Source organism: Schistocerca americana, chromosome X (assembly GCF_021461395.2).
Source record: "Schistocerca americana isolate TAMUIC-IGC-003095 chromosome X, iqSchAmer2.1, whole genome shotgun sequence".
NCBI classification, from domain to species: Eukaryota; Metazoa; Arthropoda; class Insecta; order Orthoptera; family Acrididae; genus Schistocerca; species Schistocerca americana.
The window spans coordinates 762,630,029-762,655,228 of record NC_060130.1 but is presented as its reverse complement, the minus strand read 5'-3'; the positions used below and the strand labels follow the sequence as shown (position 1 = coordinate 762,655,228).

Below are 25,200 nucleotides of genomic sequence, written 5' to 3'. Positions count from 1 at the left end.
CTTATGCTGCCCATGTTTTCAGATTGCCCGGGCATTGTAACTATCGGCTACTATTCCCACAGTCGCACGTCCATCTTCCAGAACGCAGGCCCAGGGCTGGATGTACGATCGCGGTCCACGTACGAGAGCTTCTCTCCGGGCTTGGGGCTTTACCTCTTCCGCCTCCTTTCCGGGCACCTCTGCATACACCCCCGTGGTGTTTGCCTCGCCCTCGCCTTCAGCTGGAATTGGCACAGGGCCTGAAGGACTCAGTCCCTCCAGAGGCTTTCCGCCGCCGCTTTCTTTCCATCCTCGGAACATATCAGGGCTCTGGCATTGTTTACACTGACGATTCGATGGTTGCTGGTCGTGTCGGTTATGCGCTAACTCTAGGGGACCATTCCTAACAACGTTCGTTGCTGGCTGGCTGCAGCGTTTACACTGCTGAGCTGGTCGCCATCTTTCGTACCCTAGAGTCATCCCCCTCACGGGGGTAGTTCGCGCCTGCGTCCGGAGACGGACGGTTCCACGACCTATCATCGTGGTCCTTTTGGTTTTTTCACTTCTCGTTTCTTCCTTCCTTTTGTTGGTTCCTTTCTTTGCTCTTCTCCACCTCACTGTCTTCCTTACTCTTTCCCTTGCCTTCTCCTTGCCTTCTCATTGCCTTTTTCTCCTTGCCTTCTCATTGCCTTTTTCTCCTTGCCTTCTCATTGCCTTTTTCTCCTTGCCTTCTCATTGCCTTTTTCTCCTTGCCTTCTCATTGCCTTTTTCTCCTTGCCTTCTCATTGCCTTTTTCTCCTTGCTTTCTCATTGCCTTTTTCTCCTTGCTTTCTCATTGCCTTCTTCCCCTTGCTTTCTCATTGCCTTCTTCTCCTTGCCTTCTCTGGTCTCCGCCTCGGCGTTTGAGACAGTCTGTCCTCTTTCTCCCTCTCTCTCTTCTTTTTCCTCTTCTTCCTTCCTCCCTGTGCGTGGTTGAAGGCCGACCCACGCGTTCGCACGCGTAGCCGGTGACGGGGTAACGCGTAATTCCCCGCCCTGGGTAGACATGTAAGGCACGCGCGTACCCCCTGGTAAAGGCCAGGCCCGGGGAGGGGTGATTGCCTGAGCTGATACCTTCTGACCATGCCGATTGGTCCCTCCGTCTGTTTCTCGGGAGGTGTGACCTGAGGTGTAAACATTCACCTAAGGCGGGAGTGCCCTCTGAGAGGGTCCCCACAAGGAAGGAGCGCGCCATCGGAGACGCTGGCAATCATGGGGGATTCCTCCGCAATGGATTCTACTCCATCTCTTTCGACTTCGACCCAAAAACGGAAACGTGACCAGCCAACAGTGACAAAAGTACTACCGCCTGCCCCACAGTTCCTCGTAGTTTCTCGAACTGAGGACGGAAAGGATTTTTCCTCTGTCAAACCTTTCGTTATTCAGAAGGGCGTAGATGCCATAGCCGGATCTGTCAAATCCTGTACCAGGTTGCGTAACGGCACCTTATTACTAGAAACTGAGAATGCCTTTCAGGCACAAAAACTGCTTCGGGCCACCCTCCTGTACACGTTCCCTGTCCGGGTGGAGGCCCACCGAACTTTGAATTCGTCTCGTGGTGTGGTCTATACTGGCTCCCTCGACGGATTGACTGACGAGGAGCTTCAATCATTCCTCGCTGAGCAGGGCGTGACGGCTGTCCATAGGGTCATGAAAAAGGTCAACAATGACCTTGTACCGACCCGGACAATTTTCTTGACCTTCGCTAGTGTTAAGCTGCCATCGCGCATCAAGGCGGGCTACGAGGTTATTTCTGTTCGCCCCTATATCCCGACACCTACGCGCTGCTACCAGTGTCAGCGTTTCAATCACACTCGACAGTCTTGTTCCAATGCGGCTAAATGTGTCACCTGTGGCAGGGATGCCCATGAGGGTGACTGTCCACCTCCGTCTCCTCGTTGTGGGAACTGTCAGGGTGACCATGCCGCATCCTCCCGCGACTGTCCTGTCTATAAGGAAGAACGCTGTATCCAGAAAATTCGGGTCAAAGAGAAAGTGTCCACCTCGGCTGCTCGCAAGCTATTGGCTAGTAGGAAGCCCACGCTGCTCCCAGCGGGGAAATACAGTACTGTCCTCGCCTCTCCTCGGACTACCCGGGAGGTAGCAACCCAGACATGCGATCTGACCTTCAGCACCACGGTCGTCCGTTTGGCCAGTGCTAAGATCGCGCGGTCGACGTCTCCTCTTCCTCCCATCACCCCACAGACACGAGCACCTTCTTCAGCTTCTGCTAAGACGAAGACACCGAAGTCAGATGCACGGGCCTTCAAGAAGGAACCATCCCGTGCAGACTTCCTCCGTAGCTCGACCTCCCAGCCTTCGACCGGTACTTCCACTACACGTCCTTCCAAAAAGGCGCATAGGAAGCACAGTTCTCCTTCCCCGCCACGGCGCATTTCTTCTCTTGCGCCACCCAGCGGCTGCCGCCCCAGGCCGTCATCCGTTTCGCCTGGCCGCACCGCTGGTCGGCGTACATCTGGCCGTTCACTGGCGGAGGAAGCTCCCCCTCCCGGCCATCCTCCCGAGATGGCCGATGACCCTATAGACCCAATGGACGATGACTGTCCGCCTACTGCTAGCGGCGGCAGTGCTCGCTCGAAGCCAAGCCCTAAGCGGCCTTCGAGGTGACCACTTCTCTCATCTTTCTTTTCTTACGATGGCACTTATTCACTGGAATATTCGCAGCATTCGCTCCAACCGAGAGGACTTGAAGTTGCTGCTCCGCTTGCACCGTCCGCTTGTCGTAGCCCTCCAGGAAACGAAGCTACGCCCATGCGATCAAATTGCCTTGGCACACTACACCTCTGTGCGTTTTGACCTACCCCCTGTGGTAGGTATCCCAGCTCATGGAGGGGCTATGTTGCTGGTCCGGGATGATATTTACTACGATCCCATCACGTTGCACACTGGCCTGCAGGCAGTTGCCATCCGCATTACTCTCCCCACTTTTACGTTTTCCTTTTGTACCGTTTACACTCCATCGTCATCTGCCGTTACCAGGGCAGACGTGATGCAACTTATTGCTCAGCTACCTGCACCATTTTTGTTAACTGGAGACTTCAATGCCCACCATCCCCTTTGGGGCTCTCCAGCATCCTGCCCGAGGGGCTCCTTGTTAGCAGACCTTTTCAACCAGCTCGATCTTGTCTGCCTCAATACTGGCGCCCCTACTTTTCTTTCGGACACATCTCACACCTATTCCCATTTAGACCTCTCTATATGTACTCCCCAACTTGCACGCCGGTTTGAGTGGTATGCACTTTCTGATACATATTCGAGCGACCACTTCCCGTGTGTTATCCATCTCCTGCAGCATACCCCCTCTCCGTGCTTCTCTAATTGGACCATCTCCAAGGCAGACTGGGGGCTCTTCTCTTCCAGGGCGACCTTTCAGGATCAAACCTTTACAAGCTGCGATCGTCAGGTCGCACACCTCACGGAAGTCATTCTCGCTGCTGCTGAATATTCCATCCCTCACCCTCCTTCTTCTCCACGTCGTGCACCGGTCCCCTGGTGGACCGCAGCATGTAGAGACGCTTTACGTGCTCGTCGACGTGCTTTACGCACATTTAAACGCCACCCTACAGTGGCGAATTGTATCAATTATAAACGTTTACGTGCTCAGTGTCGTCGTATTATGAAAGAAAGCAAGAAAGCCAGCTGGGCTGCTTTCACAAGCACCTTCAACAGTTTTACTCCTTCTTCTGTTGTCTGGGGTAGCCTGCGCCGGCTATCTGCCACTAAGGTCCACTCACCAGTTTTTGGCTTGAAGGTCGCGAATGACGTCCTTGTGGCCCCTGAGGCTGTCTCCAATGCCTTCGGCCGCTTTTTCGCAGAGGTTTCGAGCTCCGCTCATTACCACCCTGCCTTCCTCCCCCGCAAACAGGCAGAGGAGGCTAGGCCACCTAACTTCCGCTCCTCGAATTGTGAAAGTTATAATGCCCCATTCACCATGCGGGAACTCGAAAACGCACTTGGCCAATCACGGTCCTCTGCTCCAGGGCCAGATTCTATTCATATTCAGATGCTGAAGAACCTTTCTCCTGCGGGTAAAGGTTTTCTTCTTCGTACATACAATCGCATCTGGATTGAGGGACATGTTCCCGCATGCTGGCGCGAGTCTATTGTTGTCCCGATACCTAAGCCGGGGAAGGACAAGCACTTGCCTTCCAGTTATCGACCTATCTCGCTTACCAGCTGTGTCTGTAAAGTGATGGAGCGAATGGTTAACTCTTGATTGGTTTGGCTGCTCGAGTCTCGACGCCTACTTACCAATGTACAATGTGGATTTCGTAGGCGCCGCTCTGCTGTTGACCATCTGGTTACCTTGTCGACCTTCATTACGAATAACTTCTTGCGGAAGCACCCGACCGCGGCTGTCTTCTTTGATTTGGAGAAGGCTTACGACACCTGTTGGAAGGCGGGCATCCTCCGCACCATGCATACATGGGGCCTTCGCAGTCGCCTCCCTCTTTTTATTCGTTCCTTTTTAATGGATCGACAGTTCAGGGTACGTGTGGGTTCTGTCCTGTCCGACACCTTTCGCCAGGAGAATGGGGTGCCACAGGGCTCAGTTTTGAGCGTCGCTCTCTTCGCCATCGCGATCAATCCAATAATGGATTGCCTCCCAGCTGATGTATCAGGCTCCCTTTTCGTGGACGATTTTACCATCTATTGCAGCGCGCAATGTACACGTGTCCTGGAGCGCTGTCTTCAGCGTTCTCTTGACCGTCTTTACTCCTGGAGTGTCGCCAATGGCTTCCGTTTTTCTGCCGAGAAGACGGTCTGTATTAACTTCTGGCGATACAAAGAGTTTCTCCCACCGTCCTTAAGACTCGGTCCCGTTGCTCTCCCAATCGTGGAGACAACCAAATTTTTAGGCCTTACATTTGACAGGAAACTTAGCTGGTCTCCACATGTGTCATATTTGTCCGCCCGTTGTACCCGTTCTTTAAATGTCCTCCGTGTTCTCAGTGGTCTGTCGTGGGGAGCGGATCGAACCGTCCTACTTCGTCTATATCGGTCGATCGTCCGCTCCAAGCTGGATTATGGGAGCTTCGTATACTCCTCTGCACGGCCATCCATCTTACGCCGCCTCAACTCCATACAACATCGGGGTTTACGACTTGCGATCGGAGCATTTTATACCAGTCCCGTAGAGAGTCTTCATGCTGACGCTGGCGAATTGCCACTCACCTACCGGCGCGATATACTGCTTTGTCGGTATGCCTGTCGGCTACTGTCAATGCCCGACCATCCGTCTTATCGTTCCTTTTTTGACGACTCTCTTGACCGTCAATACGGGTTGTATGTCTCTGCCCTGCTACCCCCTGGCGTTCGCTTTCGTCGCCTCCTTCAACACCTTACTTTTTCACTCCCTGCAACCTTTCGAGTGGGTGAGAGCCGCACGCCACCTTGGCTCCAGGCTCAGGTCCGCGTTCACCTTGACCTCAGCTCGCTCCCAAAAGAGGTCACCCCCGGTTCGGTCTACCACTCCCGTTTTTTGGAACTTCGTTCGAAGTTCATCGACATGACTTTCATTTATACAGATGGCTCTAAGACCAATGACGGGGTCGGGTGTTCCTTTATTGTCGGGGCACAAAGTTTCAAATACCGTCTCCATGGCCATTGTTCGGTCTTCACAGCTGAGCTCTTTGCCCTCTACCAGGCTGTTCTTTACATCTGCCGCCACCGACATTCTGCTTATGTCATCTGCTCAGATTCCCTGAGCGCCATCCAGAGCCTCAGTGATCCGTACCCGGTTCACCCTTTCGTACACCGGATCCAACGCTCTCTTCAGCAGCTGGTGGACGTCGGTTCTCCAGTTAGCTTTATGTGGGTTCCGGGCCATGTCGGTATCCCTGGGAACGAAGCTGCAGATGCCGCGGCCAAGGCTGCGGTCCTCCAGCCTCGAACAGCTTCTTGTTGCGTCCCTTCGTCCGATTTTAGCAGGGTGATTTGTCGGCGCATCTTATCTCTGTGGCATGCCGATTGGGCTGCACTTACCGACAACAAGCTTCGGGCTTTAAAACCTCTGCCCGTGGCTTGGACGTCCTCCTCACGCCCTTCTCGGCGGGAGGAGGTCGTTTTAGCCCGGTTAAGAATTGGACACTGCCGGTTCAGCCATCGCCATCTGCTGACGGCTGCGCCGGCGCCGTTCTGCCCATGTGGGCACTTGCTGACGGTTAGACACATTTTAATGTCCTGTCCAGATCTTAACACACTGCGCCTCGATCTTAACCTGCCAAATACCTTCGATGCAATTTTAGCGGATGACCCACGAGCAGCTGCTCGTGTTCTTCGTTTTATCAATTTGACACACCTCGCTAAGGACATTTGATGATGCTGTTTTTTAATCCTATGCCTGTCAGTCTGTCTTTTATCGTGTTTTCCCTTTTAGTTGTTGTGGTCAACTTGTGCCTCGCGGTGCATTCTTAGAGTAGTCAGGGCGCTAATGACCATTGAAGTTGTACGCCCTAAAACCACAAAAAAAAAAAAAAAAAAAAAAAAAAGTACCCTAGAGTATATCCGCTCCTGCTCAGGTGAGTCCTTCGTGATCTGTAGAGATTCTCTGAGCGGTTTATGAGCTCTCGACCAGTGTTTCCCTCATTCTTGTCTGGTGATGGCTATCCAGGAGTCCCTGCATACTCTTGCCTGTTGCGGCCGCTCTGTGGTTGGGATACCTGGCAATGAAAATGTTGACCACCTGGCGAAAGAGGCCACCAGTAAACCATCTCTGGATGTTGGCCTCCCAGAGACTGATTTGAGGGCAGTCTTACGCCGCAAAGTTTTTGCGCTATGGGACGATGAATGGCGCTAACTGACCACGCTTAATAAACTCCGTGCTGTCAAGGAGACGACAGCTGCGTGGCGGTCATCCCTGCGAGCCACCCGCAGGGGCTCAGTAGTCCTTTGTCGGCTTCGCATTGGCCACTCCCGGCTGACACACAGTTATTTACTGCGCCGGGAGGACCCTCCTCTGTCGCTGCGGGGCGGCTTTGACAGTGGCCCACATTTTGTTGGCCTGCCCCCTTTTAGCTGTGGTCAGGCAGACATTTGCGCTGCCTGATACGCTCCCTGCCCTTTTAACTGATGACCCTGCTATGGCTGGCATAGTTTTACGTTTTATTCGGGCAGGGGGTTTTTATCGTTTAATCTGAGCATTTGTTATGTCCTTTTGTGTTGATTCTGGCCTCTGGCCTATGATTTTAGTCTGATTTTTTAATATGTTTCTAAGTGGTTGGCTTTTCCTTTTTTATTTCTATGGTCGGCCAACCACCGTCACACTGTGATTTTTGTTCGTTTTGTCTGGTCTTTGTCTAAGTTTCTCTTGTTCTGTGTCATCTGTGATCTATTCTGTTACTCGTTTTTATTCTCTGTGGGTGTTTTTAGTATTTGGAAAAAGGGACCGATGACCGTAGCAGTCTGGTCCCTTTAATCCCACAAACCAACCAACCAATTTATTGCACTGCAAGGACCCACCTCTCTGTCACTGTGGTTCAGCATTGACAGTGGTTTATGTTTTGTTGGACTGTCCGCTTTTAACTATGCTCAGGCAGACGTTTGCGCTGCCTGATATGCTCCCTGCACTTTCAAGGGATGATGCTGCCACGGCAGGCATAGTTTAAAGTTTTGTTTGTGCAGGGGGCTTTTATCACTCCATCTGAGGGTTCTGTGTCATCCCTTGTCATCTTCGTTGCTTGTTTTTGTTCCTTGTGTGTGTTTTATGACCGATGGCCTTTGTAGTCTGGTCTCTTCAACCCCCACAAACCAACCAACCATCCCACTCATCCCACAGCTAGCAAATTGTATTCTGCATGAAGCGACTGTGTGTACACGATAGGCTAATGACGTGATGTGGCACATGCACTAACTGAACTTCCAGAGGTCTCTCAGCAGTTTTGTAGAAGTGGTTATAAATAGATGTCTGTATTCCAGCTCCTGTCATGTGTTAAGTGTGGTCAGTGATAGTTTATGAATGCACAGATCATATTGCTGAATGAAATTTGTAATCAGCTGTGCGAAGTCAAGGTGCCTAATGTCGTGAGCAAGCAGATGGTGTGTCACTGCTACAGAGACTTCACACCAGGTTGCCAAAATATTCATGAGGAACAGTGCAGAGTGAGGCCATCAAATCATTACAGGTAATGATGTGTGATGGAATGCATTATGGAGAAGCATCACTTCAGAATGATGGGCTTCGATAGTCAGTTGCTACAAATGTGCCACACATTGTTGTGTGAATGGTCTTTGAACACCTGTTGCAGAAATTGTGCACCAGATGTACCCTGAATCCAGTAACTCCAGAACACAAAGCAGAGTGCATGACAGCAGCTTTGACTTTTCTGCAGCAGTATCTCGATGACAGCAGAGTGTTTGCAGACTGGATCGTTACAGGTGGTGATACATTGGTTGCACACAATGCCCCAGAAATAAAGCAGCAGTTAATGCATTGGTGTCACAGTAGCTATCCATGCAAGACAAAATTCGAGCAGACTGTGTTGTCACGGAACGCACTGTGCGTGGTATTCTGAGACACAGCTAGTTTCATCTTCGAATTTGTGACCAAAATAGACAGTGAATGCTGAGTGCTACAGGACAACAGTGCAAAAATTGTGATGAGCCATTCACAAGTGGTGTGGGATGTTTAATGAAAGTGTTGTGCTGCTAGCACTAGGCCGAACACGGCTCCACGGACAACAGAGTTCCCACAAGCACTCGACTCGGAGATGATGGATTATCTGCCTTACAGGCTGGACTTTGCTATCAACATTTTCTTTTTATTCTGGAGCCTCAAGAAATGCACAAATGTTTAGGATTACTGGAATCTACATACTGTCTGACAGACTTCTGTAAGTTGAGAAGCCCCCACACTCTGCTATAAGAGTTTCTAAACATTATAGCATGGAATTGAGGGTATGGGTATGTTCCTTGTCAATTTATCTCCATGCTTTTTGTATGTTAGTCTACAAAAGAACAGTAGTAATTGGTGGATTGAGGTGAACAAGTTGTCGACAACTGTTTCTTACACACATCACTAGGTTAAATGCAGACACCAGAAAAGCAGTAGTACTAGTCATATTTCTGAAGAAGGCTTGTACATTAATTGTGTCATGTTGCTGAAACATGGCATTTGGTGTCACCTGTGTGAGGGGTAGTAAATTGGGCTCCAAGGACTACCTATGCACCATGCCCCTCAATGAGGCAGCAAACCAGATTGCAGTCACCGTTGTAATATAAAATGTATGCAGCATAGGTTGGAGAAAGACCCTTCCAAAAACTCTAAAATTCACATTCAGCATGTGACCAGTTATGTTTGTCCCAATTGCAGTGTGAAGATTCATTGTATCTGGACAAGGGAAACTTATATAGTGCATACAATACCTGCTCGTGTTGTTGTTGTTGGTGGTGGTGGTGGTGGTGGTGGTGGTGGTAAAAATGGTATGTTACCACTTGGTTCAGAATCCACATTGAACTATATACCCTGTTGTGACTGACTGGGTAAATTACTTCAGAAGTCAGAGGAAGAGGATGACATGCCGCAACCAATAAAACCATGCCTAATAAAGCACTGTGGGATTCAACCAACTTTGGTTGATGACTTTTTGCTACTGAATGTGTGTGTTCCTGCACCTGGGTGGTGCACACCCAATTGTAGATCTTTGTTTAATGCATATTGAATAAAATTTTCAAACCTTCATTAAATACCCAGTGCACCATAAAGTATATAGTGTTTGCATTAGTCGAAAGCACGTTTTATCTTGATTTAACTTGAAATATTTTGTTACAGAATGAACTTAGATCTCTTGCTTTGGCCCACTGGGGTTCTGTGAGAGGTCTCTGTGTCTTGTCACTGCTAAAAAGTCTCTATAAAGCACTAGTGTGGGAAAGCACTGTACTGCTAGCACTGTGCAGTGATGAAGTTCCTCTTGACAAAGACTTTGCCAAAGAAGACTTACAGAAGCTAATGCCCCAAGACAAGGTTGGTCAAATATACATTTTACCATAAAAATACCATTTAAAAATAATTATGGTGATTTTTTATAAGTTATGAAATAACAGCAGATTTTGTTGCCAAGGATATGTATCACATACATGCTGAAACAGAAGAGGACTTGCAAGCATTTTTTTGATGAATAACATACCTTGTAAAAATTTATTCTCAGTGTATTATATCTGTTCAAAGATTTTGTTTAGCCATATTGCTCCTCTGAACAAGTTCCTTAAATGCAGCCCTTTTTTTTTTTTTTTTTTTTTTTTTTTTTTTTTTTTTTTTTTCATGTGTGGTCTGTAATTATAGAGACAGTATTATCACAGACATTCTGGGTAGTGAGCTAATCTGTTTGACCAACATTATTCATGACATAGCTGAAACATGCCTGAAATAAAATTCGAAAATCTAAAAAATTAATGGTTCTTGATAAACCATTTCTCTGCAAGATATGGGTATGTGTAATGTTCGTTAAGTACATTGCTATAAATCTTAAGATATTTACTTGATTATAAGATGAAATTTTTTTCTAAATTTGTCATTTGAAAGCTACAGGACCTCTTATATTCATGTATTAAACTATTGCCAATGAGGTCAACATTTTTACATTGTTGGACTGATATAGGAGTTGTCTTACATATGTAGATGAAGTTTGGGCAATTGAGATCACACGGGATCTATTTTGAAGAAAGGGTAGGTACTACAGCAAATGATACTCTTGCTGAAACAGGTTCAAGATTTGAAACTTCCTGGCAGATTAAAACTGTCTGCCAGACCGAGACTCGAACTTGGGAACTCAGGTTCAAGATTTCCTTGAAGTCTGAAGTGCTTGATACAGTATCGACATTATTTGAATACCAGAATTTGAATAATTATGCTCAGTGCTAGTGCAAGGGGTACACAGGAAACTATCAACTAGTTGCCACAACAGTCTATTGCTTTGTTTATAATTTTACACTTTTGTGAAACACAGGTGGACATAGCATTAAATTACATTGTCTTACAAACTCTTGTTGTATATGAACACTTCCCAAAGAAAGGTTCTCATACATGTATGGATGCCATGCCCCCACATTGATTGTGCTTTTGAAGCAAAGGTAACACTGAAAAATGAAAACGTTTTTCTTCAAAAACACCACTTCACTCTGAACACAAGTCAGTATTTTATTTGGTTATGAGACAGTGTAATGATTTACCAAGTGGGTTGCAGATAAGAGACTGGGTGACTGTTCACATACTAGAATATTGGATAAAAATGTTACTGCCCTTTAGTCAGCTTTGGAACAAGATGGTGACATTCAGATGAAACAAGAAAGAAAACTAATCCAGAATTAGACGTCTAAAAATGAAATAAATCATATTAAAGTGACTGTCATTGTTATTGCAAGATTAAACTGTATTGGTAAGACGAGTCAGAGATATTACCAACAGGTGTTGCTAGATCACAGGACAAGAGAAAGTTCAAGAATTGACCAGAATTGTGAGTGCATTTTTTTATTTATGTATTAGTCACTGTTGTTACACATGAGCTGCATGCTGGAAGATATTGCAGTCTGTGTTTCACAGTTGCTCAAGCACAGCAATATGGAGGGGTAACAGTGACACCAACTTGGCTTAGAACTGTAGTGAGTGTGGGGGGAAGAGTAATGAGCAGACAGCAAATTATGTTGCGTTGTCGCCCATGGGAATCATTGTGAATGCATTATTGAAGCCAAGATAGACACTTAGCCCACATCTACCACAACAGTTCAAGATTATATGGCATCTAACTCCACAGATGATGAAGAGATTGAAAAAGTGTATGATGAGATAATGATGCCTTACTGAAGGCACAAATCTGTGATGGGCAGCTGGAATTCAATAGTATGAAAAAGATGATCAGGAAAAATAATAGATGAATATGGACTGGGGGAAAGTAATGAAAGAGGAAGCCACTTGGTAGAATTTTGCACAGAATGTAATGTAATCATCGCAAACACTAGGTTTAATAATCATTAAAGAAGGCTGTGGAAGAGACACAGAGACACTGGAAAGTCTCAGATTGATTTATATAATGGTAAGTCAGAGATTTAGGAACCAGATTTTAAATTTTAAGAGATTTTCAGTGTTAGATGTGGACCCTGACCACAATTTATTGGTTATGAACTGTAAATTAAAACTGAAAGTCCTATTCTAGGCAATTATTGTGTTACTGTTAGTGTCTATGCCAAAAGTACATTTGCTCTTGCATGCTAAGTTTCTGTCCTGGATGCAGTAAATTAAATTGGCTTGGCAGTATAGCAAGTAATGCCTGAAATTGTCAAAAGCAACAATACAGGCTTTGGAGGTGGTGATAAAGATGCTTGTGACTCATTGAAGGTAAAGAAAATGCAGCAGCAGTTCCTGAATTAATTCAAATACAAAACATTTCATATTGTCCAAATGACTACATTTGAATTTGTCAATTTACTCCACTGTTGTTTTGGCAGCAGATCAAACAGGTATCTGCAACACAGGAAATGATGGGGAGGAAACAAAGAAAAAGAGGAGCAAAATGATGTCTGTAGAAAAATTTATACCCCTGAAGAAACTGTTGCATGCATAAATGATGTGGGATTTGAAATGCACAAAAATTCCTACTATCTGTTGAAACTACAGTACAGTCTAAAAAATTGTGTAGAAAAACAGTTCTGAACAGGAAATTCAAACAGGCTTCCCTCCTTGACATGTAGTGAAAAAATGAAATGTAAAGCCTAGAAATGGGAATAATATGTATGCACAAGAATACACAAATCTGAAGTTACACTAAACATTCAGACATGCTGTATTGTGTATCATTTAGTGTAATAGTGCAGTACTCTGTTGTGCACATTAAGTGAACATCTACTGTAAAGGTACATAAATAGGTACATAATTACAGATTTGCACTTTGTACATGGCATTTGACAAATTTTATGTTGCCTAGAGTATTGTATGTAATCCAGAGACTTGGCCAATCTGGAAAATTACTTTAGTCCCATGCAATTCCATTTTAAGCAAGTTTTACTACACATTTTTAATGTCTGATGTGGTGCTCTAGTCAGCTGTATTGAATATTTTAATGAGGATACTGTGTAATTTTGTTAAGTGGTTTTACAGCAAAAAAGTTTACAATCAGTTGGTTATATTTGTGTCCTTAAAATTGATTTTCAGGGTGTTGGTGAGCGTTCATCTGGAAGTGATAAAGGAATGACAACAGCAATGGAAGCCTTAAGTACAAATGATACAGATGCAAGCCATGAGAGTGGCACTGAACAGAGGAATTTCCTCAAAGTTCCACCAAATATTGTTGCAAAATACATAAAACCATTGCTGCATGCATCTTCAAGGCTTGGAAGAGCCCTGGCGGAGCTGTTTGGGATGTTAGTCAAGGTATTTTACCATTATTGAGTATTCATGTAATACCTTCACAATGAGCCATCAAGCAGCTATCAATATGATTTTGGTTTTGTTTGTATTAGTAGGTATGCATTATCCAAATAGTAGGGCCATTTATAGCACATACGTCTTACCGTTTGCCCTGATTATTGCAATCTGCAGCTTTCTGTTAGTCACCTTCTCCATTAAATTCATTTCCTCATTCTATGGTGTGGCATTTTGAACACACAGTTGCAAGTTATACACTCAGACTGCTTTACGTGGTGTCTAGATTATATTTTTGTCAAGTAAATTGTACATTTGTAATATATGCTATCTATCAGTATTTCAGGTCAACCACCAGCTGCAGCATTTTGTCATTTCATGTAAAATCTGCAAGCTATTTGCAGCAGATATCATGAGAAGAAGCTTTAGTCAACAGTTTTCAGCTGTGAATAATGTAGAATATATCTATACCTATATTCCACAAGCCATCTTACAGTGTGTTCCAGAGTGTGATACCAGTACCACTACCCTCCCACCTACCCTTTTCATTTGCGAATGACGCATCGAAAGAACGGTTGTCAGTAGGACTCCTTATTAACTCTAATGCCTCTAACTTTCTCAATGTGGTCATTTTGAGAGATGTGGAAGAAATTACAGAAGAGCATCAATTATACAAAACAATTTGGGGCTGGTTGTGTTTGGATAACTGATTATTCAAGCAACTGATCAGTTAAAAAAAAATGTACCACTGTCATGGGAGCAATAGATACATGTATTGAACACACAACTGCATATGTTTTAAATGTATTACATATATGCTACCTATATTACTTAAAGTAGTCATTTACTGTTAAAGCAGTCCTACAATCTACGAAAAGTAGTCAAATATAGAATTTTGCTTTAGAGCTGAGATTCCCCCCTCCCCCCCCCCCCCCCCTCCCCCTCCACATGTCTTAAACACAGTACACTCTTCTTGTTTTCAGTTTGCATAATAGCCTTGTGAAGGCAGTGAAAAGCTTCCCAACGGGAGGGTGGCTCTTTTACAGTACAGTTGTTGCTAATCTCTTCTTTGTTGTCTCAAGGATCATTGTCATCAGTGACACTAGAAGTGAGTTTTTCTGCCAGTAATTGATCACCAGAATCATCAGCATCACATTCCATCCCGTCTGGAATAATTTCCTGGTCAGAATCTTCAAATTGTGGACATTCTTTAACCAGGTTAACCAGTTGTGATACAAACTGACTGTTCTGTGGGTCTTCAGTTGTAGTGATAACCTCATTTGATGGGAGGAGCTTATCCCAATCTTTCGCTAGGGTAATGTCCTTCAAAGTAGCCCAAGCTCCTGCTGCCATATACACTGTGTCTTCAAATTAATTCCAGTGTAGACTGCCTGAAATGTGTTTCACATCCTCCTCCCAATCAGAACCATATGCAGCAATGCCATTCTATAATACCGTTTGAAGCTTTCAGTGATCCCATGACCCATCAGTTGGAGGACTGAAGTAACATTTTGTACATGTATGTGCACGTACATCTGGTGTTCGTGCAGCGGATGTCAGTGATTGAAGGTTGTGAATAATAATTATTAAGCAGGTATCAGAATGTTTTACAAAATGTGAAGTGAATAAAAATATTTGTAGAGTCTTTTTATTTTTGTAGGTGACCAACAATTTTTTTAGTCGTGTAAAATATGGCGGATTTTTAGACTTCGCTATGATCACCAAGAGTAGACTACATATTCCAGTAACATTCCTGTATACCATAGCAATGATGTGATATTTGCTTGCCTTATAACCAGGTCTGAATTTCTTTCTTGGAAGCCAGGAATTTTGTTGCATTCTCTTTCAATAAAAACCACTTTTGTTTGCATCGTAGACATTGGTTTTGTTATAGCCCTCCGTATCAATATATTTAATAAAAGACTAAAATATTCAGCTGCTTCAGTATCAACAGTTTTTCATTTTGAATGTCTATTTCCCTAATTCCATGCCTAGATTAGCAACACAAAAGCCACCCACTTTAAAATCAGCATTACTTCTCAAGTTTCTTATTAATTTCAAGTGCTTTTTCACAAATCAAAGGGTTGTTACAAGCAAATGCTTACACACTGCTGCTGAGTGACAACTAGAGGCTCAAGGTCAAGCACATGATTTCTCGTTGTTGGCAAGGAGAGGAAAAGAGCTGCAGTGCCAGAGAACTAGAAGCTGTTAGCAGAAGTGTATGGCATGTAAATTTAAATTTGCTGACACGAACCCATTCAGTTAACTGATGTTTCAGTTGACTGATATTCAGTAATTGATGTTCTACTGTAATATGTTGCCAGACTCCGCCCAGAACAAACACTCTCAAAAATTCAAAAGTAAAGTTCTCCATGAAGCACACTGCCTCTTTTGTAGTTTCTGCCACTAGAGTTAGTTGAACATCTCCATAACAATCTCACACTGACTAAACAAACCTGTGATGAAAGATGTCACTCTTCATTGTTTCTTCATCTTTTCCATTAATCCAAACTAATAGTGGTTCTACACTGATGAGCAATACTCGGTCGACTTACCTGTGTTGTTGTTGTTGTTATTTTTTTATTTTTTATTTTTATTTTTTTTTATTTTTATTTTTTTTATTTTTATTTTTTTAAGCACCATTTTCTTTGATGAAACTGAATTACACTGTTATAATGAATCTCAGCCTGGCATCTCCTTTTCGTAAAATTCATTGTATGTGGTCATTCCACTTCATGTTGCTTCAAATGGTTGCTCCTAGATAATTTATGACAGGTACTGTTGACATTGATTTTCATCCATGTATGTGTAATATAACTTTCATACATTTATGTGCAGTATGTTATATTTATGTATGATCCATTGTTCCTGGGCCAGCTACCACTCCTGGTACCAATTGTCAATCACCTGCACCTCTTTCTTAACATTGTTACTCTCATCTGGTGCTGTTTTCTTCTTGTAGGTAAGTGCATTAGTGCATTGTCTGCAAACAGCCTGATGGAACTTCTGACGTTACACACACACACACACACACACACACACACACACACACACTTGACATACTGAAACTGTGTGTTGATGTTGTTGCATTTACGCTCTCACTACCATTGGGAAGTATGTGTTCCATGACAGTTTATCAGAAAACCAGTGGGAATTTTCTTCGTGTTATTGCTACGTATCAATGTCAAACTATTAAAAGTAAGCCTGTGCATGGTTTTCAGAATTATTGCAAGTACAGATTGCACCTGTAGATTGTATTGCCGTCAGATTGTATTGCCGTCAGATTGTATTGCCAACCCTCTGCTCTCTAGAATTAATTTGTGCCTGCAGATTGGTAGCTAATCAACAAATTTGCGGAGTAGTCTGTTGTCATGCATTGCATTCCCAGACAATTTGTGTTCATGAATTGTATACGTGTATTGACATTTTCCATGCTACAAATGATGTCTTTGAGCATCTATAATCTAAATTAAAAACTGGGAGAGATGTTCTACTCACTGATGTATGTGTGCATTATATATATGTCCTACAGTTTTTATACAGTCGTCATCTTAAGAGTAACTCTATATGTTCCACCAAGCATCACATTGGAAGAAAAAGAGGAAGAAATATTTTTTCATATTATTTCTGACTACAGCATTAATTAAAACAATCATACATTGTCCATCACTTCAAAAACAGAGATAGTAGAAATGTTAAGACTGGCGTGTTAAGTTCTGTCCAATCATTAAGCCAGTCCAATTCTTAATAAGGTTTTATTACTCACTAAATGACAAAGCAGAACTATATCAAATGTCGTATTGAAGTCGAGGGACACAGCAAGAACTTGGGCATTGTTACCTGTGATGCTCTGGATCTCTTAGATGAACAGAGGGAGCTTAGTTTCACAAGATCACTGTTTGCAAAATCCATGTTGATGTTATAGTGGACACTTATGCTCTCCAGAAAGTAACAAAACATGAGCATAAATATATTCCACAGCTCAGTCGATTAACACCGGTGATACAGGCCTATAATTGTGTACACCTATGATGACTCTTCTTGAGAACTGGAATGACTTGTGCTTTTTCCAGTTGCTAGGTATCTTTATGTTCAGAGGGAACTTCTCAGTATCATCCATTTGGCTTTTGTGCAATGACTGAAAAAGAACGTTACTTCTGCAGTGAAGAATTTTGAAAGACTGAATTCAGTATTTTGATCTTATCTCTATCATCCTCAGTCTTGATGCTGACGTAGTGACTGAGCTGATGATTCTCATCTGCTGACTGACTTGCGTAAAACCAAAACAAAGTAAGGTTTTTAGTAAAATATGTTGACAAAATAAAAACCTGTAAACTTCATTTTGTTATGTATTCTAAAACAGTAGATAAACATGCTTCTTATTCTAAGCTACACTATCTTTGTACATTTATTGTTACTTATTATGTGATATAGAATTTTAATTTTCAGTTAAGTGTTGGAACACCTCTGAAACGACGCCAGCGGTATACGGTCTTGTCGAGGGTTTTGACACCAGCAGCTAAGGATATTTCAGAGAGTTTGGCAATGCTGCTTGTCGACTGTTTAAGCTGGACATCATTACCTAAAGTTTGTGTACCCCAATTCAAGTAAGTGTCACAGTTTTATTGCAAAAGAACTTTAAAGACTGACAGATTGGAGGGAGTGTGCCCCAGCTGTAGCAGAAACTTGGTTCATATATTGATGACTCAATAATTTTTCACTTTTCGTAATTATTGAATCAGTTTAGGGTATTATATTCTCTTGTTACTTTTAACTTGTATACTATATCTATGTAAAAATTTGTTCTTTATTTCTCACACTGTTAATTCTTAGATTTTTATTTGCATAACATACTCCTCTTTTTATGTTTCAGACTAACATACTTGATATGTTCAGTTGGTTTTACTTCACCACTTCTGTTTGATGAAAAGAAAAATCCGTACTACTTGATGTTGTACCAGTTCTTAAGATATGGGGGACACACAGCATACTTTGAGTAAGTTGAAAGTAGTTTGCAACAAAAAGTTCAATAGTATCATAACAAGGACAAATTTATGTTCTGTAATTGTACAGTTAACTTCATAGCTGGTAGGTAAAGGTGGGGATTATTTTTGTTGGTATTAAAGAATCTTCAAACAGTTTTTTTTAATTGCCAAGGTAATTTCTTGATGAATTGATAGGATTCACTGTGAATGGAAGACTTTCCAAGCTGCTCTAGCTGTTATGTAGTCCTTTATTGGGAACACTACTGTTTTCACATAATTACAGGTACATCAGGTGATGCTGTGGTTAGCCCTCATACAATCAGGAAGCTATGATGTACCATAGTTCAGATGCAAACAAAATTGTTGATCCATTATAAACTGTTGTCAATAGCAGAATTGGTATTAAGCACCAGTAGGTGAAAGTCAAATTGAACACTTGGGGTGATGAGGCCTACATTAAGCAAATGTGAAACGAGTGACTGTTATGACAATGCTATGGACTGGTAATTGGTGGTGGTGTACTAGAAGCTCATATTGACAAACATTCATGTTAAATTTGATACGGTGAAGTATGAGATGCTTAAGGCATCTTTGAAGACATGTTTTAATAAAAAGGATAAAATAACTAAAAGCTTCCTCTAATATGTATGCTCTGGCAGATGTAGAACCAGTGTGGAAAGCATTTATGGCACAGCTGTTGTAGGTTCCATTTTTTAAACTGTGTCTTGAGCATTTTTCAAACAGTTTCTTTTCTAAATTTTTGGTGGGTATGATGGATAAAAGGTAAATCCTGTAGAAACTTGACTGAGTATTTTAACTGAAAACATAAATTATTAATTAGCCAATTTATCATTCCCGCAACACTAGCTTGGAGCTTAGAACATTTTCTCCTCATGCTACAATGTTTACATTGATGAAGTTAATTTGATGACACCATGAGTTCAGTACTGTTTCATTTGTTAGTCAGTTATTGTCTGGTGCATATTACAAACCGTCAGTGACCATTATTAGATATGTTCTTTGATTTTTGCCAAAATTAAGTACTAATTTTCTAAGATGATTGGTATTCATACCAACATAGATCAGATTGTTCTGAACTGGATTTTAAAAAATGTAACCATCATCAGACACTTGTCATCTAGCCTTCTGTTTGAGGGCCCAAAGAAAATTTTATTTTAACAATGAAGCTGACTTTGGAATTTCAAATAGTAGGAATTTGTAACTTATGAGTGGTAGTGAGGGTTGAATAATGGGAACTCCTGGATGTAGTGTTTATAGAAGCTCTGCAGATCTCTTAAGAATACAGCCTGAAATTTATATCTGCCTGAGTGAAACACTCAGTAAGGTGAAGATGAAAAACTGACTAACAGGTGACATTGAAATTGTGGTAGGTCTCATGGGGGGGGGGGGGGGGAGGGGGGGGGGGGGGGGGAGAGAGAGAGAGAGAGAGAGAGAGAGAGAGAGAGAGAGAGAGAGAGAGAGTTTTGTCCTTGAGATCATATGTGAGACTTCCAAATAGAAATTTGAATGGGCCCAAGTCAAAGGGAAGAACTTATCATATCTGGTATATGCAGGTTTCTGCTCAATCAGCAGCTCTGATAAGGAACTGAAACAAATGATCAGGGCACTGTAGATAGCTGCCAGCAAATTTGGGCTACTCGTAAACGAAGTCATGATGAATTACCTTGTTACAACTCATCAACAAGGTCAAGATACTGAACAACTACAGTTACTGTGAGCAGGAGACCGGTCCTACAAGAGAATTCACGAATTTAAATACCTGGGAGCACTTTTCATCGAGAACTTCTCATACCAAGTAGAGATCAGCACCTGTATACAGGCAGGAAACAGATCCTTCTACGGCTTAACACAACTGCTTTTGTCTGGGCGTGCCTCGAGACAGTTCACGATTTGGCTATATAAAACAATGTTCCAACTCATTGTACTGTATAGCAGTGACACACGGTAGTATTCCAAAGCAGGAGTTTTGTAAACTTCTCGTATTTGAGAGAAAAGTGCTGCCAATCATCTTTGATCTGGTGTTGGTTGCAAAAACTGGTGAATGGAGGATCAGCCACAACCACAAGCGAGACGAACTGTGCCAAGATGACAATGTAACAGTAATCGTAAGATGCTAGTGACCAGAATGTGCTGGACATGTGGCTTGGATGGGAGATGTCAGGTGGCTATGAAAGCTGCTGTATTACATTCCCCCCCCCCCCCCCCCCCCCCCCCACCACCACCAGATAGGAGCCTCCTGGAAAGGCCAATGACGAGTTGGAGGGGTGGCCTCCATGAAGACTTCCAACAGTTGGCAATAGATATGGCCAGATGGCAGATGGTAGCTATAGATAGAAGACAGTGGAGAAAGAAACTTGTAGCTGTGCATGGTCCTTTGGGCCTTATCTCATAAAAGTAGTGTAAAACATTCTAAATATTTCAATTTTACACATTTCCTCTCAAAGAGGACAGTCTGACAGGCTCACTTCCTGAAAAAGATCTTAATGGTGTGTCAGCACAATGGGAATCTGATTTTTGTATTCTCCTTGTAAGTATTTGAAACTCCCAAAAATTCTCAAGAAAATAGTCTTTGAAATTTTCTGAGCACCTTGAATAGCCTAAACAAGGTCACTTTTTGAGCCACGTGGCTGTGGTAGAATGTTAATCTATCGTGTGTACTGTGTGTACGATTCCCGACCCTGGTAAATTTTCAAACAAAGGTGCATGTTCCACTAGCATTTTCATGAAATGTAAAATGGAAAAAATATTTCTAGTTGGAACTGAACTCAAGACACGGCAGGTGTGCATTCTACCACAGAGCCATGCTGCCTATTTAATTAATAATAATAATAATAATAATAATCCTAAACATAGTAATGAAAAATTGGAAAACCACACTTAATATCCAAACAAATTCAAATAATATCACATCACAGCCAATACAGATTAAGCGTTGAATATACCAAGGAGACTCATTAAGTCCTTTCTGGTTCTGCCTTGCTCTGAACCCACTATCCAACATGCTAAATAATACAAATTATCGATACAACATTACTGGAACATACCCACACAAAATCACACATTTGCTATACATGGATGATCTAAAACTACTGGCAGCAACAAATCAACAACTCAACAAATTACTAAAGATAACAGAAGGATTCAGCAATGATATAAGTATGGCTTTTGGAACAGACAAATGTAAGAAAAATAGCATAGTCAAGGGAAAACACACTAAACAAGAAGATTACATATTGGATAACCACAGCGACTGCATAGAAGCGATGGAAAAAACGGATGCCTATAAATATCTAGGATACAGACAAAAAATAGGAATAGATAATACAAATATTAAAGAAGAACGAAAAGAAATATATAGACAAAGACTAACAAAAATACTGTAAACAGAATTGACAGCAAGAAACAAGACAAAAGCTATAATTACTTACGCCATACCAATATTGACCTACTCACTTGGAGTAGTGAAATGCAGTAACACAGACCTAGAAGCACTCAATACACTTACACGATCACAATGCCACAAATATAGAATACATCACATACATTCAGCAACAGAAAGATTCACATTAAGCAGAAAGGAAGGAGGAAGGGGATTTATCAACATAAAAAAACCTACATTATGGACAGGTAGAGAATTTAAGAAAATTCATTCTAGAACGAGCAGAAACTAGCAAAATACACAAGGCAATCACTCATATAAATACATCGGCTACACCACTGCAATTTCATAACCACTTCTACAACCCTTTAGATCACATAACATCAACAGATACGAAGAAAGTAAATTGGAAAAAGAAAACACTTCATGGCAAGCACCCATATCATCTAACACAGCCACACATTGATCAAGACGCAGCCAACACATGGCTAAGAAAAGGCAATATATACAGTGAGACAGAAGGATTCATGATTGCAATACAGGATCAAACAATAAACACCAGGTATTACAGCAAGCATATTATTAAAGATCCCAATACCACAACGGATAAATGCAGACTTTGTAAACAACAAATAGAAACAGTAGATCACATCACAAGCGGATGTACAATACTAGCAAATACAGAATACCCCAGAAGACATGACAATGTCACAAAAATAATACATCAACAGCTTGCCTTACAACATAAACTTTTAAAACAACACGTTCCTACATACAAGTATACACCACAAAATGTACCGGAGAATGATGAATACAAATTATACTGGAACAGAACCATTATAACAGATAAAACAACGCCACATAACAAACCTGACACCATACTCACCAATAACAACAAGAAATTAACACAACTAATCGAAATATCCATACCCAATACAACAAATATACAAAAGAAAACAGGAGAAAAAATTGAAAAATGCATCCAACTGGCGGAGGAAGTCAAAGACATGTGGCATCAGGATAAAGTTGACATCATACCAATTATACTATCAACTACAGGAGTCATACCACACAATATCCACCAGTACATCAATGCAATACAGCTACATCCAAACATATATATACAACTTATTGATACATGTTCAATTACCCGAAAGTTCCTAAATGCAATATAACACGTACCGTACAGTTAAAAGGAAGTGACGCTTGATCAAGGTCCGTGTCACTCCATTGATAACCGGACTTAACTTCTGAGAAAGTGAAGGAAATAATAATTATAATCCCCGTGGAGGCCCGGGAAAAGAATAGGCCTCCAGTATGTTCTGCCAGTCGTAAAAGGCGACGAAAAGAACAAACCACTAATAGGGCTAACCCCCCTTTTAGTGTGATTACTTGGTTCAGGACAGAACTAAAGAAGCCTCGGACAAGCGCCATCATGGTTGGGGACGACGCTTGAACCCTATGCCCGCCCACAATGGTAACGACACTGCTAGCCAACTGGAAAATGATTTAAATCCAAATAGAGGTGTTTTGCAGGATATGTTTCCTGCAACCACCCTAGAAGGATAACAAAGACAGAGGATGAGATGGTCAGATGAAGTTAATCGACACCTCATGTTCTGTTCTTACCATGCAACAAACCTAGGAACCAACACAACTGGATACAGATCACAAGTATACACAACATTTATTACCAGATACCCGGAATTAAAATTTTTAACAGAACGATGACTAGTTGATCAGATCCGTGTAATAATAAAAAATAACAGGATACCCCAGTCAGAATTAGAAAACATCAAACAACAAGTACAACGAATACTGGAGCAAAATATGTGCAATTAGAAGAAGAAGAAGAAGAAGAAGAAGAAGAAAATACAGTAATGGACTCAAACATCCCAGAGCAAACAAACAAAGAACAAAACGCATCAATTAAACAATCAGAGGAAAACGAAATCTTAAGACAGCCACCAGAACAAGCACAAATAGAACACGAAGTGACACACATGTTAGATACAGAAGAAAAAATTTCAGCTGACATATATAGAATACAAAGACACAAATACAGACATTATACCATTCTTGCATAGACCGCCAAATAACCCACAAGTCGAAACAACAATAAAAACTATCAACACAATCATACACAACAAAATAAATGAAAGCACAACTATGGAAGAGTTACAACTACTGGATTATATAGGAGCACTCACTACAATAAATATACACACTAGGCAGAGATCAGAACCAACCAACACACAGAAGAAACCCACAAAACCAGCATGGCAACACAGGCTACAGATGAGAATAGAAAAACTGAGAAAAGACATCGAACAGCTAACACAATTTATAAGAAATGAAATATCAGACAAAAAAACGAAAAACGTTAGATAAAATCTCACAAGAAGAAGCAATAGAGCAATTAGATGAAAAGAAGCAGAAATTACAAACGACTTAGAAGATACAAAAAAAGTGAAAATAGAAGGAAACAAAACCAAACATTCAACACAAACCAAAAGAGATTTTACCAGACAATAGACAACACACACATTAAAGTAGACAATCCACCAAACATAACAGACATGGAACACTTCTGGAGCAACATACGGTCAAACCCGGTACAACATAACAGGCATGCACGGTGGATACAAGCAGAAACAGACTCATACAAGATGATACCACAAATGCCTGAAGTGATAATTTTGCAACATGAAGTCACCCGAGCAATTAATTCTATGCACAATTGGAAAGCCCCTGGAAATGATAAAATAGCAAATTTCTGGCTAAAAAAGTTCACCTCAACACATTCACATCTAACTAAATTATTTAACAGTTACATTGCAGACCCATACACATTCCCTGATACACTTACACATGGAATAACCTATCTGAAACCTAAAGATCAAGCAGACACAGCAAACCCAGCTAAATATCGTCCCATAACATGCCTACCGACAATATACAAAATATTAATTTCAGTGATTACACAGAAATTAATGACACATACAACACAGAACAAAATTATAAATGAAGAACAAAAAGGCTGCTGCAAAGGAGCATGAGGATGTAAAGAGCAACTGATAATAGATACCGAGGTGACATATCAAGCTAAAACTAAACAAAGGTTGCTACACTACGCATACATTGATTACCAAAAACCTTTTGATAGTGTACCCCACTCATGGTTACTACAAATATTGGAAATATACAAAGTAGATCCTAAATTGATACAGTTCCTAAACATAGTAATGAAAAACTGGAAAACCACCCTTAATATCCAAACAAATTCCAATAATATCACATCACAGCCAATACAGATTAAGCGTGGAATATACCAAGGAGACTCATTAAGTCCTTTCTGGTTCTGTCTTGCTCTGAACCCACTATCCAACATGCTAAATAATACAAATTATGGATATAATATTACT

The 25,200-nt window shown here is 41.9% G+C and overlaps 1 protein-coding gene across 1 annotated transcript in view; it reads left to right on the top strand.

Annotated features, from left to right (window-relative positions):
- The window catches only part of LOC124554679 (E3 ubiquitin-protein ligase HUWE1), a 350,828-nt gene that overhangs the window by 81,380 nt on the left and 244,248 nt on the right, over window positions 1-25,200 (top strand). Inside the window, exons 14-17 of the mRNA XM_047128297.1 lie at window positions 9,809-10,000; window positions 13,181-13,399; window positions 17,840-17,997; window positions 18,264-18,386. Of these exons, the coding sequence (XP_046984253.1) occupies window positions 9,809-10,000; window positions 13,181-13,399; window positions 17,840-17,997; window positions 18,264-18,386 (692 nt within the window). The remainder of the gene's footprint in view (window positions 1-9,808; window positions 10,001-13,180; window positions 13,400-17,839; window positions 17,998-18,263; window positions 18,387-25,200) is intronic.